The sequence below is a fragment of the Vulpes vulpes genome, chromosome 8 (genome assembly GCF_048418805.1).
Source record: "Vulpes vulpes isolate BD-2025 chromosome 8, VulVul3, whole genome shotgun sequence".
Taxonomy (NCBI): Eukaryota; Metazoa; Chordata; class Mammalia; order Carnivora; family Canidae; genus Vulpes; species Vulpes vulpes.
This window is the reverse complement of record NC_132787.1, coordinates 73,857,454-73,869,981: the sequence shown is the minus strand read 5'-3', so window position 1 is coordinate 73,869,981 and position 12,528 is coordinate 73,857,454. Positions and strand designations below refer to the sequence as shown.

At 49.2% G+C, this 12,528-nt stretch overlaps 1 protein-coding gene across 1 annotated transcript; it reads left to right on the top strand.

Moving 5' to 3' along the window:
* Window positions 1-4,170: 4,170 nt before the first annotated feature.
* Window positions 4,171-10,003, top strand: FOXI3 (forkhead box I3). The gene is made up of 2 exons (XM_025994714.2): window positions 4,171-4,855; window positions 7,492-10,003. Exons 1-2 carry the CDS (start codon window positions 4,171-4,173, stop codon window positions 8,121-8,123), a joined length of 1,317 nt encoding a protein of 438 aa, XP_025850499.2. The 3' UTR covers window positions 8,124-10,003.
* Window positions 10,004-12,528: the final 2,525 nt, after the last annotated feature.

The following is a 12,528-nucleotide window of genomic DNA, read 5'->3' as shown; positions in this document are numbered from 1 at the left end:
GGGAGAGAGATCACAACAGAAAAAAGAAATAGGGGATCCCTGGGTGGCTCAGCGGTTTGGCGCCTGCCTTTGGCCCACAGCGCGATCCTGGAGTCCCGGGATCGAGTCCCAGGTCAGGCTCCCTGTATGGAGCCTGCTTCTCCCTCCTCCTTTGTCTCTGCCTCTCTCTCTCTCTGTCTATCATAAATAAATAAATCTTTAAAAAAAAATTTAAAAAAAGAAAAAAGAAATAAAATAAAAAAGAAATAAAAAATAAAGAAATTAAATAAAAAAGATATTAAAGTGACCAGGTACTTAAATTCATTCGTAAGGGAAAACAAACCCAAACACTTTCAAGATATGCCTCTGTGCTGTTAAGATTGGCAAAAATAACAAGAGCTGAACAAATACAGCATTAGCAAAGGTGAAAGGAAATAGGTGAACCTGCCAGTGGTATAAACTGGAGTACCTTCTGGCAGAGCAATTTGTCAGAATCAAACATTTAAAGGTACATATTCTCTGACCCAGCAAATCCCAGGGAGGAATTTACTATCACGAGTAAATTAGGCCATATATTTTTTTTTGAAGGGTAATAATCCTGAGGTGCCTGGCTGGCTCAGTCCCAGTAGAGCATATGACTCTTGATTCTGGGGTCATGAGTTCAAGCCCCACAATGGATGTGGAGCTTACTTTAAAAAAAATAAAGGAAATAATCCAGAGATCCATCAAAAATAGGTTAAATTCAAAACATTACCTAACAGGTATGGAGGGGCACCAACATATTAGAATAGTCACTGGCTATAAACCACCCACACAGCCATACTGGGGGGTCCCCACTGAATATCCAATGAAAGGGCGCCCCAGATGAACAAAATGTCATAGACATAGGGACGTATGGGTTGTTCTGGAAAGTTCTTCAAAATATATTAATGTAAATATAAGGTACAGAGCCATGGGAATAACATGGATTCCATTCTTGTGCATTTTTTTAAAAAAAATTTATTTATTCATTCATGAGAGACAGAAAGAGAGAGAGAGAGAGAGAGAGAGAGAGAGAGAGAGAGAGAGGCAGAGGGAGAAGCAGGCTCCACGCAGGAAGCCCAATGTGGGACTTGATCCCAGGACTGGATCCCAGGACTCCAGGACCATGCCCTGGGCCAAAGGCAGGCAGTAAACCGCTGAGCCGTCCAGGGATCCCCCATTCTTGTACATTTTTAAATGCATATAGAGTTGTACTGGTAAATACCTCAAAACATTTTCTGGAGGACAGCGTAAGAAACTGGTGGTCACTTTTGGTGAGAGAGACCATGTAAAGAGTGAGGGTAAGAGGTCGCATCATTTAATGGGATAGAGGTTATACCATCTAACGCTTTTTAACTTTTCAATTTACTCAAGCAACAAACCATAATTGAGTATGTCCTAATGTTAGGCACAGGGGAAAATATAATACAGGAGGTAGTTACAGCTGAGGGCGATTAGCAGAGGCTCTCCAGCCAGACTGCTTGGGTTTAAATCCTGGATGCACAAGTTGGAAGGCCACAGTTAAATTACTTAACCTTTCTCTCTTATTTTTCTCCATTAAGTACATAGAACTTCTGTGGTATCTTCAGAATCTTTAGGCTTGGGGCGCTTGGGTGGCTCAGTCCGTTAACTATCTGCCTTGGGCTCAGGTCATGATCTCATGGGTAGTGGGATCGAGCCTCACACCAGGTTCCTGACCAGTGGGCATCTGGTTAAGATTTTTTTTTTTAAATAGGGATTAAAAAATTATTTTAACTTTGACATGAAAAAAAAAAAAAAACCCAGGCCATGACCAATAATAGTTTTAAGCTTATCTAATTAAGATGTGATTGAAAAAACTTTCAAACCCCTAGAGGGGGTGTCCACCTTACAGATCCCTGCCAGATGTATGCTGTAACAGAGCAAGGAGCCACTAGATGGCTCTGTCATTTTTAAGTAGAACTTAAGTCCGCAAAGATAACGCATAGTTAAGGAACAAAGTATCACTAGTAGGAAGAAGGTTTCATCAAAGCAAAAAAGAATAATCTGCAATCATGGCCTCTTAGAATAATTTGGACCTATTGGGTTAAGAACTAGACAAACAACAACAACCCTGCAAAACCTCAAAGTATGTAAACATAAACAATTTGTTGAAAAATAAGGGAAGGTACGACAGGCGACAGGCGTAAGGACATCCAGTTACGAAAGGGGAGATGGCTTCAAATATTCTCTAATGTATTGCCATCTCCTTCCTAGCTTTTCTTTTGGACTTTCTCTTTTTTGTTTAGGTCTTTAAACTTAAGAACAAACATGAAATTGAAGGCACTATAACTTATTTAAAACTTGCTTTCACGTGTCCTGGGTTATAGTTGTCAACTTTATTAACATCCCAAGAGAAGTAACAACAACTTTGTTTGAGACTGGGAACGATAGAAAAACAAAAAAACAAAACAAAACAAAAAAAAACCCAAAACTCACAACACTGCGCTTATTTACATTAAGAAAAATTTACATCCTTAAATCAAAGTACGGTTAAGCAAACACTAATCCATTCTACAGCATTTGCCAAGGGATTGAAAGAAACAGTGCGCTAAATTTTGAGGTGAGAATAATTCTTTCCCGGTTCCAGAAAACATGAGAAAAATAGTTGCATTTTTAACTGCGGTTTGCATTTTAGGTACCACGATTTACTAGTTAAATATCTCTGGATGTCACTTTTTAAGTTTTGAGATAACAGAAGATGACAGCTTTCTGCAAAGCACAAAACTAACTTTATATCATGAAAATCAATGCGGAGTGCAGGGGAGTGGATTGCTGAATTATTAAATATTCTGAACTGTCCGTCTACAACTGGCAAACAGAAAAGCGCTTTCCTCCCTCCCCTCTCCCGTAAGTGACAATCTCAGACTTGTCACCTATTAAGAACAGTATTTAGGAATAATTTTCATTGTAAAAGAAACAAATTTTCTTTTTGTTGGGAGCGAACAAATAATGATAGTGGGGCACGTGGGGTCGCCACAGTATTTTACTTGTTTCGCTTGTTTTTTTTTTGTTGTTGTTGTTGTTTTTTCCCCGGCAGGAACCGCATTTCAAAATTTACAGAAGTCGAAAGCAAGCCCTACGCCGTAATTCGTTGAGACCATTTTTGTAAATGAGCGCTTCTGGCACAGTTTAAATTACAGTTGGCTTTAAAATGCTAATTCCGAACCCACTTATTTAAATGTCTCTGAAAACACACACCCTTCTGTTGTTGAAGAAAACAAATCACACCGAAGGACTGCGCAAGCCGGACTTAACGTTGAACAAATACTTCCCGAATGTGAACCAACACACAGTTATGCGTTCAGAGACTCGGTTTGAAAATTGAAAAGAAAAAAAAAAAAAAAAGAAACGACTTCGGTGCCTCCCATCACAGAAGCCCCCAGCAGAAGGGGACCCTCCAAGGATGCCCGTTAGTAAGATCTACCGTATCCCCCAAGAGATGTTCGTCTCGTCTCGTGCTTTCGGCCCGAAGCCGAACAGGTGGGAGCGGCCGTGAGTCCAGTGGCTGCAACCACAGAAGGTGCAGAAGGTAGAAACCCCGGGGGGGGGGGGGGGGAGGCAGGTGGTCCGAGCGGCCGCCCCAGCTCATCGCGGGGCTTCTCAGAGAACAGTCGTACTGTTCGGGTTATCTTGTCTCGGTCGCAATATTCGTTGTTTTATTTCGTTCTTGGGCTTTGAACGCTTCGGCCGGGAACGAGGTGCTTGTCGCCTGCACCCGGGAGGCGCCGCCGGCCTGCGCCGGGCTCCCCGCTCCGCACCCCCGAGCCCCCGGGCTCCCCGGCTCCCGCCGAGGAGGGGCTCCGAGGAGGGGCTGCGGGGCGGGGCGGGGCGCGGCGCGGCGGGGCGGGGCGGGGCGGGGGCGTGGAGAGCCGGGGCCCGCGGGGCCGCCGCCCAGCCCCGGGCCGGCCCGGGAGGAGCCGCGCCGCCGACGGTTATAAGAAGCCGGCTCGCAGGCGTCCCGCGCGCCTCCGCCGACCCCCGCCCGAGCACCGGTCGCCGAGGCGGGGCCGCGGGTGGGCCCCCAAAGGGATGCTCTCGCCCGAGCGGCGAGACCAGCCCCGCTCGCCGCCCGCCGCCGCCGCGCCGCGCCCGCCGCCCCCGCCGCGCCCGCCGCGCCCCCCGCCCCCGCGCCCGCCGCCGGCCGCCGACATGGCCCTGTACTGCGGCGACAACTTCGGCGTGTACTCGCAGCCCGGCCTGCCCCCGCCCGCCGCCGCCGCCGCCGCCGCCGCCGCCCCGGGCGCCCCCCCGGCCTCCAGGGCGCCCTACGGGCTGGCCGACTACGCCGCGCCGCCCGCCGCCGCCGCCAACCCCTACCTGTGGCTCAACGGGCCGGGCGTGGGCGTGGGCGTGGGCGTGGGCGTGGGCGGCCCGCCCGCCGCCGCCGCCGCCGCCGCCGCCGCGTACCTGGGCGCCCCGCCGCCGCCGCCGCCGCCGCCGCCGCCCCCCGGGGGCGCGGCCGGGCCCTTCCTGCAGCCGCCGCCCGCCGCCGGCACCTTCGGCTGCGCGCAGCGGGCCTTCGCCCAGCCCGCGCCCGCCGCGCCCGCCTCGCCCGCGGGGCCCGCCGCGCCCGGGGAGCTGGGCTGGCTGTCGATGGCCAGCCGCGAGGACCTGATGAAGATGGTGCGGCCGCCCTACTCGTACTCGGCGCTCATCGCCATGGCCATCCAGAGCGCGCCCGAGCGCAAGCTCACGCTCAGCCACATCTACCAGTTCGTGGCCGACAGCTTCCCCTTCTACCAGCGCAGCAAGGCCGGCTGGCAGAACTCCATCCGCCACAACCTGTCGCTCAACGACTGCTTCAAGAAGGTGCCCCGCGACGAGGACGACCCAGGTGAGGGCGCCGGGCAGGTGCTTCGCGGCCGGGGGCGGGGGCGAGCCCGAGGACAAAGGGATCCCCGGAGCGGGGCCGTGCTGAGGGTGGAGCTCGCCCCTTGCACCCACAGACCCCCCACCCCCCGGGCGGCGGGCGCCCCGCGCGCATGGCAGGGGGTGGGTGAGGAGTAGGAAGGCGCGTGGGCTCCCAGATGAGGGACGGCTCTGGAGGGATTGCGGTGAGCTGAGAATCGCATCGCATTTCACCCAGAGGCGGAGCAGCAGCGGGCCGTGCAGGCGCCGGCCCCGGGGCGCTCCCTCCCGCAGCCGCCTCCCGCAGCCCGCCGCTGCCCCCCGTGCAACAAGTGCCCACCTTGAGAGAGCTTTGAGAGCAGGGAGTGACCCCGGCCTCGTGAGACCCCTCCAGGGGAACCCGAGAGCTTTAGCTGGGTCCCGCAAATCGTGATTTGTTGGTGCCTTTACTGTTTAGAATGTAAAAATGAACCGCCGGTTTGCGGAGTTCTGATCCAAGCCCGCAGGTGAGGAGGGCTGGGTTGCGGCGCAGTATCGTGAGTGGTTTTCCTCCCCTGGGAAGCGCGAGGGGGCGGGGGAGGGGGAGAGGGGGCTCAAAAAGGAGAGAGACAGGATTCTACTAGAGGTTTTCAAAAGGAGCTAGCGACCGGGGTGGTAGGGACAGCGGTGTGATGGGGGAAAGAGAAATGAAAGGTTTCAGTGGCACACTACAGAGATATCCAGGATTTTGTGTAAATGCTCCGAATGTTCCGCCCCTCGCCTAGGGTGGTGCTTTCCAAAAGAATTACAATGTAAATCACGTGGGAGACTAAGTTTTCTAGCAGCCACATTTAAAAAAGGTAAATAGAAACTGATGAAATTGCTTTTGATATTTTTTTAAGTAACCCCAAATATTGTTTCAATACATAGCAAATATAAAAATCATTACTGAGATACTTTACTCTTTTTTGGGGGGGGAGGAGAGGGTATTAAGGCTTCAGAATCGTACGTGTGTTTGAGTCCACATTTTGGGCTACCCACTTTTCAAGTGCCCAACAGCCATGTGTGGCAAGTGGTTACTGTGTTGGACAGGGCATACAGTTCTAGAAGATGCAGTTTCCCCATTTGACCGGTAAATCACCTGAGATTATCATGTTAATTGTCATATGTATTCTTTTGGACTTTCTAAAAAGTTGGTATCTTTAGTTAGTGTCATGTCAAAGCACTTGGTACTAAGGAGCACAATATAATTGTTCTTATAGGTGCAAGTACTATCGTTTATTTTTTTAAAGATTTATTTATTTATTCATGAGAGACAGAGACACAGGCAGAGGGAGAAGCAGACTCCTCGCAGGGAGCCCGATGCAGGACTCGGTCCTGGATCCCAGGATCACGCGCTGAGCCGAAGGCAGACACTCAATCGCTGAGCCACCCAGGTGTCCCTAAGTACTATCATTTAGATGGTAGTTGTAAGAATAAGATTTTTTTCTGCAACTATCTGCAAAAGATGTGTTAATGAAGATAATGGGTTTGGAGGAATGTGTGCTAGTTTGTGTAGGCAACCTAACACAGTGGTTAGGTTCGAATACTGGATCTAGAGCCAGCCTACTTAAATCCTGGTTTGACCATTGCTAACTGGGAGTACTGCAGGTTACTAGCCAATCGGCCTCTCAGTTTTCCTGCCTGAAAAATGAAGGCACTAATAACTGCCTGTCTCCACGGAGCTGTAGGAGCAACTGAAGTCATTGTCCATATAAAGCATTCTACATGGTATAAGGGTTTACCAGTGCTTCCACACGCCAAGATACTATTTATTGGAAGTGAGAAAAGCTATTGAGAGAAAAATCTTCCAAGATGATAGATCCTTTTTACTTTAATTGTGCTAAATAGTGAGGGAAATTTTTTAAGCGGAAGACTGGCTGCAGACATTAAATGAGGCTCTGATTTGAAATCTGCTGGTAGAGGAAAAGCAGGCAAGAGATGCAAGGCCTCTCCTGCTCAAGGTGAGGAAGGGATGGAGACTCCAGGATCTTCCTGCCCCCTGAACAATGTTTTATCCAAGGTATTGCTAAAACAGTTGGCTCACCGGTAACTTTTGTAATTTTTGTGTGGCAAGACAAGTGATTGGGTATTTGAGGTTGCCTCTTCCAGTGGAGTGCTGGTTTTGTTTTCATTTTTTAGGGGCAAATATTGTGCCCTTTCAACAAATAATAACAGATAGTGATTTTTCACTGTTTACTGTGTGCCAGCTACTGTTGGGAGACACCATTTAACCCTCGCAATCAGTCTATGAAATGGGTATTATTCTTGAGCCTACTTCGATAAGAAATGTAGGCTCACATTTAAGCAGCACCAGGATTTTGCAAGGGCATGCAATACAGATCCGGAGGGGGAGGGGTGTTTTGGGCCTAGAATCAGGTCTTAAGATTCAGGTAGCAGACACTGCCAGTTGTTCCAGATTTCTCCTTGAAGGTGAAGAAGAAAATCTCCCCACAAGGATAAATTTAAACAGTAGAGTGGGTGGACCATCTTTGTCCACATTTAAATGGGAGAGTCTGTGCTCCTCCTTCCAGAACTGAAGCCGAGTACATGGGCATGCGCTAGGTCACTCTCTAACTTGTGTTTCTTTTCTCCTCTCGGTAGGGAAGGGGAATTACTGGACCCTGGATCCAAACTGTGAGAAAATGTTTGACAATGGGAACTTCCGTCGGAAGCGAAAGCGCCGCTCGGAGGCCAGCAGCGCCTCCACCTCCACGGTGGCTGCAGGGACCACCAAATCAGAAGAGGGGCTCTCCTCAGGACTGGGGTCTGGAGTGGGCGGGAAGCCCGAAGGAGACAGCCCCTCGGCTTTGCTAAGGCCGCCCCAGTCCCCAGAGCCTCCCGAGGGCACCAAAAGTACTGCCTCCTCCCCAGGAGGATCCCTGCTCTCCTCCGCCCCTTGCCTCAACACCTTCTTCAGCAGCCTGAGCACCCTGAGTGTCAGCAGCAGCGGAGGCGCCCAGCGGGCCGGCCCGGGCAGCCGCCACCTAGGGATCCAGGGCACCCCGTTGTCCTCCAGCGGCGCCTTCCCGGCCAGCTGCATCTCCTCCGAAGCCCCGCCGGACACCTTGCAGCTCAGTAACGGTGCCAGCAGCGGCAGCGGCCAGAGGTCCTCCTACTACAGCCCCTTCCCTGCCAGCACCAGTGGGGGTCAGAGCAGCCCCTTCGGCAGCCCCTTCTACAACTTCAGCATGGTCAACAGCCTCATCTACCCCCGGGAGGGCTCTGAGGTCTAGGACAACCGGCCCTCCCCCTCCGACTTGAATATGCACACCTGAGCTCTTGTGAAATGCGGATTGCCGAGGCAGTAGGTTGGGGTAGGAAGTGTGGGATACTGCATTCCTCGGCAGTCCCCCGGGAATGGTAGCTGCTGACTCTTCCTCCAGCCCGGCAAGCTTTTCCAGGGTTCTCTGGATGAGGGCCTTCGTGGAGAGAAAACCGCCTCAACTCTGTTTGGGACAGTACCTGTGAGCCCCGCGAGGGCAGGGACCATGTCTGTTTTGTTCATCACTGTATAGCAGGGTTATGAGCACAGATGTGTCCAAGGGCCAGCTAGAACACAAAAGGATGAAGTTTACTGGGTAGGAAAAGGTAGCAGTTGGCAACTGAAGCAGGTAGGGAGTGAGTCGAGACTGACCAGCTAAAGGCTGCTGTGTGGGCAGTTATTTCCTGCCTGGCAGCATCCTGATTTTTCTAGAAGTCACATAATCTGGATTCTTCTAGGAAACCTCCATTTGCATTATTTGCCACTAATTAAAGTTTTAAAATCCTGCACTAGGACATCCCACAAATCCTCTGAGCTATATCCAGCTCACGCATCGCCTTACCTAGGCTCTGTGTCTGGACCGTGGTAGATCCTAATAGCGACAAAACTGCCCAAGCGAGCCCTTGCTGCCGAGCACTGTTCCCGACGCTCAGAAGCATATTAGATCATTTAACCCTCACAACAACCTTGGGAGATAGGTATGATTACTACTCACTTGTGAGGGCTGTGTGACTCCAAGACAGTAACTCCCCCGAGGTGGTCACACTGATAGTTGCAGAGCCAGGATCTGGTCCAGGCACTCTGGCTCCAGGGCTGGTGCTGGAAGGTTTGTTCTAGTTCTGAAAAACAAAGGTGCCATTATCCATTAGCATATTGGGGATAGAGTGAACTCGTATCTCATTTAACCAAAGATTCTGGTTGAAATTAGTATCACTTGAGATGTTGCCCTGAGCAGCAAAGACAGACATCACCCCTGCCTTCTGACGCTATATGCTTGAGGTTTGGGGGGAGGGGGTGACCATGGTCTTAGTTAACTTAATATCCCAGGCCTTTTAGCATGTGTCCTAATTTTTCCATTTTTAAGCAAGATACTAGAATTTATTAAAAATAGTTTTTAAGTGGAATTTTTATGGCTTCCTAATAAACCATTTGTTAAAATTTTTTAATATAATTTATTTTTAGCACTCCCTTTTACTTCTCAAGAGGTATCTTCATTTGAATAGTGCTTATGGTCACCCTCCCAGTGCCCAGCCTAGTGTCTCTGGTCCATGGCAGATACTCAGCCACTGTTTGAACTTATCTAAGAGGTGCTAATTGAAACAGATAAGTGTGGATTTTATTGGAACAGCTGCCATTAAGATGAAGATAATGTCCTGAATTGCCTCTACCATGTTGTTGGGTCTTTGACAGGAACATTGCTGGTTTGGGGATTTAATTTTTTTAGAAAAAGGAACACAAGTACATTGTAAGAAAATTTTAACCTCTTCCTGTGTATTATTTTTTTTGAGACTCGCAGCATTACTCTTAAATTTTTATTTTGAAGTATGCAATACAGAAAATTATTTTTAAACAGTTTATTGAGGTATACATAACATCACCATTACTTTTTAAAATATTACGGAGAAAGACAGCCAAAGAGACTACCTACCCCTAGATTGTATGTACAGAAGCCAGTTTCTATGGATATTTTTCTATGTGAAAAATCCTATGGACTTTGATGAATATTGTTTCTAACGCAATTCTATATTTGTAAATTAATTTATAATGTAAACTGGGACAAAAAAAATTTTTTTGCCAAGAAAGTACACTGCATGCTGAGAATTACATGAAATAAACTCTTAAGTGGGATGATTTCTGACCACTTTTAGGCATTTCTGTTTTTAGCTTCTTTCTCCTAAAGGAGTAGAGATGTAAGGGGCCTGACACTGAAGCTACCATGGGGGGACTTTGATGAGAGTGAAAGCAAATGGTTTTTCCTGGATTTGTCACACCTGCCCACATCTGAAAGGCTGGAACCAAACAGTTACTCTTTGGGGACAGTCTATAGGCCTACGAGCATTTTAATGATTTTTAGCAGTTACAGTTCTTAGATCAAACTAAGTGCACCAGACGGTTTCTGTTCCAGAACAAAATGGTGCTGGAAGGTCTCACCAGCTGGCAGTATTTCTCAGGTGCAGTAGCCCTCACAGCGGCCACAAGCAGCCCATTACTACCAAGGAAATAAACTATTTAACTGAGCTTCTAGAAAAAAACCTGAAAATTGAGGTTTCTAGGCTAGGGTTTCCCAGCCTCAGCATGTAATATTTGAGGCTGGGTAATATTTAGCATCCCTGGTCTCTCCCTGTTAGATCCTAGAAGCACCCCCTCTCCTGGCCCTGACCACATGCGACAACCAAAGGTTATCTCTAGACATTGGCAAATGTCCTTGGATGGGGTGGGGTGGGGCAAAATCCCCCCCCCCCACCCGATTGAGAACCACTGATCTAGACTGACTCCTAATTTGCCAATGAAACCTATTCCCTCATTCCCCCACACTAAGTCCCAAGTGCTAGGGCAGCTGTTGAGCCCTGATGGACTTGGTCCCTGGGTTTCTGGTATGGGACAGTTTGTCCTATGAGAGGCCTTTTCTCAAGAAAATCTGTCATGAGCAGGAGTAGCCTGGCCAATGAGGCATTTCTCAGAACCAAGATCCACTAGTTTGCCCTATCACATTGGAGGTAGATTCCTTCGATAGTTTAGTTGCTAATTATATGTTCTTACGGTACCTTTTTTCTTGGCATCTGTTTATATTGAGATTGAGGCTGGAATAACTTTGACCAATAATAAACTACCTGGGTTTTTTTGGGGGGTGGGGTGGGGTTTGGCATGGTGGTGCAAAGGGGTGGGGAGTGTAGGCAGACATGAGGATTTCCTGGAAAGAAAGACATGTAAAAAGAACGTGAGTGACATGTGTTTGGAAGTATCTAGATCTGAGTGGTTGGTACGAGATGCCAGAACAAGGACATTTATGAGAGAAAGATGAAGAGGAGAATCTTCAATCTCCTGCTGAACAACTGCAAAGGGCAGCAGGTTGGCTCAGTCTCCACTCCCAGGACCGAAGAAGCAATGCCATGAGGAAGTCTCCCATTAGGGAACTGCCTCCTGCTGGGCATGGGATGGAGACAGAGGGGCAACGAAGCTTGCCTGTGTCTGTGATGTTTCCAGGTCAAAGTCTGCAACCAGCCCTCCAACTGGCACCAATTTCCTGCATCTGTGACACTTTCTGCCTGGGAACCAGGTCAGAAATTCTGGATCTGAGCTAGATTTCACTTTCCGTTGTTCGAGACAGGGCAGAGGGAAAGATGTGCTCCTGTGACATGTAGATGAGTGCTCTTCATTCTCTAGAGGGGCTGGGGGCCAGGGGCTCATGAGGAGTTGCAGCCTAGGCCGAGGCCATTTATAACATGTATAACAAAGTGACTGCCTTCCAAGCCTTTGGGAATCTATTGTACCTTCCAGAATAAGATAAGGGCAAAGAAGAGTTTTTAAAACTAATAAACCAGATCCAGGTTTCTGTTTTTGGTACTTTGAGAACCTTTATCCCATTTTCTTTTTTTTTTTAATTAGGCTCCACATTCCGCGTGGAGCCCAAGGCGGCACTTGAACTCAGGACCCTGAGATCAAGACCTGAACTGAGATCAAGAGCTGGGCGCTTAACCAACTGAACTACCCAGGTGCCCCCACTTTTATCCCATTCTTCAACTTACTAGGAAAGGGGGCACCCAGACTTCAAGAACTGTGTGCCTTTGCACCCCAACTTCTCCAGCTCCTCAGGGTGCTGTCCAGTACCAGGGCAAGCTGGGTCAAGCTCTGGCCCTGAGAAATGTCACTGAAACCCTGCTTCTCTTTCTCCCTGCGACTGCCCAGAACTTGGAAAGAGGCTAAGTGTGCAGCATCTAACTGGTTTTTGTTTTCTTTAGCTGCTGTAGTAGCGAAACCTCAAGATTTTTAAATTTTATTTATTCATGAGAGACACACAGAGAGAGACAGAGATGTAGGCAGAGAGAGAAGCAGGCTCCCTGTGGGGAGCCCGATGTGGGAGTTGATCCCAAGACTCCGGGATCACGGCCTGAGCCAAAGGCAGGTGCTCAACCACCGAGCCACCGAGGTGTCCCTCAACCTCGAGGTTTTTAATGAAGAAGAAACTGCCAGTGGTTTACCTGAGGCAGGGATTTGCTGGTTTCTGGGGGCCAAGAACCGGTCACCACCAAGGCCTTGCCTTTTGTCATGGAAAGCAGTCAGCTGGGGCGCAGGGCTGGGTGGCGGACACTGCTGCAGAAGGAAGGAATTTCCTGTCAGATTTAAAAACAAAACAAAAAAAAGGCCAAAAAGACCAG

Coding starts and splice junctions, on each gene's coding strand:
- FOXI3 (XM_025994714.2), top strand. CDS start 4,171: ATGGCCCTGTACTGCGGCGACAACTTCGGCGTGTACTCGCAGCCCGGC. Junction 4,856..7,491: donor CCGCGACGAGGACGACCCAG/GTGAGGGCGCCG, acceptor TCCTCTCGGTAG/GGAAGGGGAATTACTGGACC.